The 5,948-nt window shown below is 52.4% G+C and overlaps 1 protein-coding gene and 1 long non-coding RNA gene across 5 annotated transcripts in view; one reads left to right on the top strand and one right to left on the bottom strand.

The window, feature by feature from the left end:
- XG (Xg glycoprotein (Xg blood group)) overlaps nt 1–5,948 on the top strand; it is a 43,390-nt gene extending 37,442 nt beyond the window's left edge. For all 4 annotated transcript variants that reach the window (XM_066249881.1, XM_066249878.1, XM_066249880.1 and 1 more), the window contains 2 exons: nt 1,164–1,280; nt 4,404–5,948. In XM_066249881.1, coding sequence (XP_066105978.1) covers nt 1,164–1,280; nt 4,404–4,420 — 134 coding nt within the window. In that variant the 3' untranslated portion in view covers nt 4,421–5,948. The remainder of the gene's footprint in view (nt 1–1,163; nt 1,281–4,403) is intronic.
- LOC136317231 (uncharacterized) lies at nt 3,576–4,996 on the bottom strand. The gene is made up of 2 exons (XR_010727850.1): nt 4,957–4,996; nt 3,576–3,738 (listed from the first exon to the last, which is right to left on the bottom strand). It is a non-coding gene; the product is annotated as an uncharacterized lncRNA (long non-coding RNA).

Below are 5,948 nucleotides of genomic sequence, written 5' to 3'. Positions count from 1 at the left end.
TCACGCCAGGCACTCCCTCTGGGACGGAAGCAGGGGCTGCTCCTTCGTAAAACTGGCTTTATTTATTTATCTCATTATTATTGTTATTTTTTTTAATGAAGGAGGGAGCAATAATATACACTTTGGGGGGAGTGTTGACTGTCTGTCCAAGCTCCCCAGCCTCAGTTCTCTTGTGCCGGAGACCCTAGAGCAGGGGTCGGGAACTTAGGGCTCACGACCATGATGATGGCTGCCTCTGGCTCGCAGACCAGCCTTTAATAAAAAAGTAGCAACGTTAAAAATATAAAACATTCTCATGTATTGCAATCCACTCATTTCCTACCGCTCATGTTCATGATTGCGGGTGGCTGGAGCCCATCACAGCTGTCCTCCGGGACAACACCACATTTTTATTGGATGATGCGTCACGTCCACGGGTTGTTGTATGGCTCTCACGGAATGACATTTTAAAATCTGTGGCGTCCGTGGCTCTCTCAGCCAGAAAGGTTCCCAGCCCCTGCTCTAGAGCTCTGCATTACACGTGACTGACACGTCTCGGCATCCTGCGTGAGCCCATGTGTCCCGGGACCCAGCGGCCTTGGTGGGCAGCGCTGTCTGGACACAGTCTGGCTGAACACCGTTTTGCATGAGTTGACACGCTATGTCCAAAGAGGGGCGAGTCCACCCAAGCCAACGAACCAAAACACAGACACGACTCAGTTTATCAGCTCACGTCGGGGACCAAACCAGGGTCACTTTCTCGTGCTTGTTGTGGCAATGGCCCGTCCTGGGCCGGGAAGGGGAATTGCAAAGTTCTTTCAAACGCATGATGTTACCACCGGCCATGTTCTTTCTTAATTTTTTTTCTCTTTTTTATCCTCGCTCACCCGACCTTGTCCGACTCTCTCCCTCCCTCTCTCTCTCCCCCCTCTCTCTGTCCTCTCTCTCTCCCTCTCTCTTCCTCTCTCTCCCTCTCTCTCCCTCTCGCTCTCCCTCTCTCTCCCTCTCTCTCTCCCTCTCTCTCTCCCTCTGTCTCCCTCTCTCTCTCCCTCTCTCTTGCTCTCGCTCTCCCTCTCTCTCCCTCTCTCTCTCCCCCCTCTCTCTCCCTCTCTCCCTCTCTCTCTCCCTCTCCCCTCTCTCTCTCTCTTTCTCTCTCTCTCTCTCTCTCTCTCCTCCCCTCATAGGCAACACAGTAGCGAAAATCGTGTCCCCCATCGTGTCCGTGGTGGTGGTGACCCTGGTGGGCGCGGCGGCCGGCTACTTCCAACGCAACCGGAGAAGGAACTGCTTCCGAACCAGCGGCAAGTGCCTCTCAGAGTTTTTTTTTTTTTTTTTCTATTTATGAACCGTGGATAAAAAATGCTTCCCCGGAACGGTATCTGTCCCTGGCTCCGTTCCCTAGAAACAGACGCCCCCGTCGTCTAACGAAGGGATTCCTTCCCTCGGGACCCGAGGGTGCCGGTAGAGAAAACTAGGCATACGTTTTCACGGTAGAGAAAGCTCAGCGTTTTGTTAGCTTCTCCGAACAGTTCTCTGTCCTGAAAGAGTTGGGTCAACGGCCAAGAAACTGCACATAAACCAGCACGTGAGAATCAGTGGATAGGTGGGAGCAGTGGTCCCCCACCCCCGGGGCTGCAGACCGGTACGGGTCCGTGGGCCATTTGGTACCGGTCCGCAGAGAAAGAATAAATAACTGACACTATTTCCGTTTTATTTATAGTTAAGTCTGAATGATGTTTTATTTTTTAAAAATGACCAGATTCCCTCTGTTACATCCATCTGAGACTCACTCTTGACGCTTGTCTCGGTCACGTGATACGTTTATCTGTCCCACCCTAAAGGCCGGTCCGTGAAAATATTTTCTGACATTAAACCGGTCCGTGGCCCAAAAAAAAGGTTGGGGACCACTGGGTGGGAGGGAGGGTTGTGCATTTACCTAGCCTGGCCCAGTTATTGTTTCTGTATTTTTTTATTTTTATTCTGTGAAATTTTCATCACCAGCGAATCTGGAAAACAGAATATCTGGGTTGAACCAGAAACGTTTGCACGCCCGCCCCACCCCCACCCCATCAAGAAAACGGGGAGAAGAAACACAAAATTGAAAACCGTCCTGTTGTTATTCAGAGGCTGGACTCCAGCCTTGGGGAACAGGGCGGGGGTGTGTGGGGGTCTCCCTGGTTTGCTGGTGGGTCCAGGCTCCCTGGTGTGGACAGTCACCCCCGCTCAGCCATTTTGGGGGTGTGTGTGGGGGGGAACAGAGGTCTCCAATGCAGGTCGCTGAACGCCCTAAAGGCGTCACGGAAGAGAGCACATAGCTAGGGGACGTTTTCTTGCACAGACCCCGCCTCAGATTTTAACTGTCGGGGTTCGTTTGGGAGAGCACCCCGTGCCCGAGTCCGTCTGGGGTTCGGTGGGAGCCTGCACCCCATCCACAGAGGAGGGTATCCGCAGTGACCTGCCCCGATGGTCTTGTTTCTTCTTCTTTTCCTGGTCTTTTTTTATTATTATTAATTTTAATGGGGTGACATTGATCAATCAGGGTACATAGGTTCAGAGAAAACATCTCCAGGTTATTTTGACATTTGATTATGCTGCATACCCCTCACCCAAAGTCTAATTGTCTTCTGTCACCTTCTATCTGGTTTTCTTTGTGCCCCTCCCCTCCTCCCACCCCTTCCCTCTCCTTCCTCCCCGCCCCTGGTAACCACCACGCTCTTGTCTCATTTTTATGTCCCACCTATGTATGGATTCATATAGTTCTTCATTTTTTCCTGATTTACTTATTTCACTCCGTATAATGTTATCAAGGTCCATCCATGTTGTTGTAAATGATCCTGTTCTTTTTTTTTTAAAAGAATTTCTGCAAATTCTGAAAGGCTGAGAAGCTGTCCGTGACCGCCCTCTGCTGGTGGACGGGCGGTACTGACCCATCCCCGCGGGGCGAGCCTAGGTTAACACCACACCCTCAAAGTACGCAGGAAAAGGCAACAGGCAGGAAAAAAAACCAAAAAACAAAAAAACCCTTGCTTTTTTTTTTCTGTATTTTTCTGAAGTTGGAAATGGGAGGCAGTCAGACAGACTCCTGCATGCACCTGACCGGGATCCACCCGGCACGCCCACCAGGGGGCGATGCTCTGCCCACCAGGGGGCGATGCTCTGCCCATCTGGGGCATCGCTCTGTCGCGACCAGAGCCACTCTAGCACCTGAGGCAGAGGCCAAGGAGCCATCCCCAGCGCCCGGGCCATCTCTGCTCCAGTGGAGCCTCGGCTGCGGGAGGGGAAGAGAGAGACAGAGAGGAAGGAGAGGGGGAGGGGTGGAGAAGCAGATGGGCGCCTCTCCTGTGTGCCCTGGCCGGGAATCGAACCCAGGACTCCTGCACGCCAGCCCAACGCTCTATTACTGAGCCAACCAGCCAGGGCCAAAACCTTGCTTTTTTGACAACACGTAGGATCACAACAGAAGCAGGGTTTAATTCCGACCACACCCTTGGTGCTGATTCGTCAGCACCCGTGAGCCCGTGGTGAGATTACGGCCGGAACCGGGTGCAAATATGCAGAAGGAAAACATTTCTCTTAATGAAAGAGAGAGAGAGAGAGAGAGTTATTCCATTTATTTATGCTGTTCAAACGGCCTTAACAGACCTTGGCCGGGCGGCTCAGTAGGTTGGAGCGTCGTCCTGCTGAGCCAAGGCTATGGGTTCGATCCGAGGCAGTTGAAGGTCAGCTGAGGCCCTGGGCGCAGAAGAAAATAATGGTCCCCTTAAAAAAGAAAAATAAACAGAGAGAGAGAGAGAGAGAGACAAGGAAAATAAAAATACATGTTCACCATGGTTTTTTAAATTAATTAATTTATTTTTATTTTTTTAATTTATTCATTTTTAGAGAGGAGAGAGAGAGGGAGAGAAAGAGACAGAGAGAGAGAGAGAGAGAGAGAGAGAGAGAAGGGGGGGGAGCTGGAAGCATCAACTCCCATATGTGCCTTGACCAGGCAAGCCCAGGGTTTCGAACCGGCGACCTCAGCATTTCCAGGTCGACGCTTTATCCACTGAGCCACCACAGGTCAGGCATCACCATGTTTTTAAAGAAATAAAAAATATGGAGTATTCATGTTAACACAGCGCAGAGGAAGCCCAACAGGGTATCGTTAGAAAAAAAGTGTCAAGTTGGGGTCTGGAGGGGCCCTTCAAATGTCGGGGTCCAGGGCGCCCCCCCCCCCGTGAAATCCGCCTCTGGGTTCGGTTCCCGGTGGGGGCACATTCGGGAATCAACTGATGAATTAGTTCCTTAGGAAACGGAAAACACATTGATGTTTCCGGTGGGTGGGGTGAGGGGGGTAAATGCTCAACAAATAGAGAAACAATGTTGCAAAGGTGATAATAATGCTCTCAGACCGGCTGTGACATTTCTGGTGCCTCCCCCCGCAGCTCCGGAGAACGTCTGAGGACCCTGACATCCACCGGTCACTCTGCCAACACTCCCTCCGGACGACAGCCCCGTGGACTGACCCCGTGAACACTCTCCTTCATGCTTTGGCGTTAATTCTCCTCCCTCCCCATGGGAGTGTTCTCTGTCCCCCCCACCACACCCCCCCTGGACACAGAGGGGGCTGCCCCTCAACACGCCACCCACCCCACCTCGTGTTGCTGGACGCGGCCACCACCCCAGCGGCCACCAGGCGGGAGGAGAGAGGGGGGCATCCAGAAGTGGCTCGACCCGTTCCTCACACAGGGACTCCGTCTGACTCCGTTCTGAGCTCATCAGAGACTATGCTTCTTGTGGGATGATGTCACGCCCAGGGTCCACCCTGAGGGCTAAGCCACTTAACGCAAGGCCAGCAGAACGGCCCAGGGTCTGGGAGGCAGAGTGATGGACTAAGGGCGGGCAGAAGCTGATAGACTATTCACCTCCGGGTCCCCAAGACACACACACACACACACACACACACACACACACGCGCGCGCGCGCTATTTGTGTCACCTGCAGAGAGAGACAGGCCAGATGGGAGCGGCATTTCGAGAGACACACACACACACACAGACACACACACACGATTTGTGTCACCTGCAGAGAGAGACAGGTCGGATGGGGGCGGCATTTCGAGACACACACACACACACACACACACAGACACACACACACGATTTGTGTCACCTGCAGAGAGAGACAGGTCGGATGGGGGCGGCATTTCGAGGGCACCATCGCTCCACGGGAAAACCGCCACGGAGAACCGGTCCGGGGGTGCGTCTCCCTGTGACCTCTTGATGCGTCGGTATCTTTCTGGCAGACCCTGGGACCCAAACGGCGGTATTATTTTGGGTGGCATGACTGTTGGTTTCTGCTATATTTTTTTCTTTTCTTTTCTTTTTTAAATTCTTGGATGCTCTGTGGGTGCCAGGCGCTTTGGTGCTGGGGCTGAAAACATTTTTTTCTTTTGTCCCCGGAGGGACAGAAAAAAACGTTATAACGTCCTCGGACGTCAAAGAAAAAAGAAAGAAATTCTATTCGCTCTCGTAAGAGTTTCAGGGAAGAGGGAAAAAAAGGGAGTGATTTGGGTGGGTGGATCCGGGGGAGTGGGATTCGATGAGGATGAATACGGGTCAGAGTTTCGGACGTGGCCGTTGAGTCTGAGATCAGACAGGGGGCACATTCACGGCAAACGGGGAATTCGTAAAGGGGTCCCCTGAAATATCCCACACTCACGTGCCGGCTTCCATGGCGGGTGGGGAGACGGGTGGGTCTCCCCCGGGAGAGGTTTGAAAGCACAGAAGTGTTTGAAAAGGAACTTAATACTAACTGTCGAGGGGTGATGGAAGGACTTGGGGGCGGTGAATAGACCATACAGGGTACAGGTGACGTCTTGTGGAATTGTTGCCCCGGAAACCGGTATAATTGTATTAACCAACGTCACCCCCATAAAGTCAATGAAGAGATGTCTAAGAAATGGCTATAAAGGTCCGTCTGTGCCCTGG

The sequence above is a fragment of the Saccopteryx bilineata genome, chromosome X (assembly GCF_036850765.1).
Source record: "Saccopteryx bilineata isolate mSacBil1 chromosome X, mSacBil1_pri_phased_curated, whole genome shotgun sequence".
NCBI lineage: Eukaryota > Metazoa > Chordata > Mammalia > Chiroptera > Emballonuridae > Saccopteryx > Saccopteryx bilineata.
This window is presented reverse-complemented; position numbering and strand designations above follow the sequence as displayed.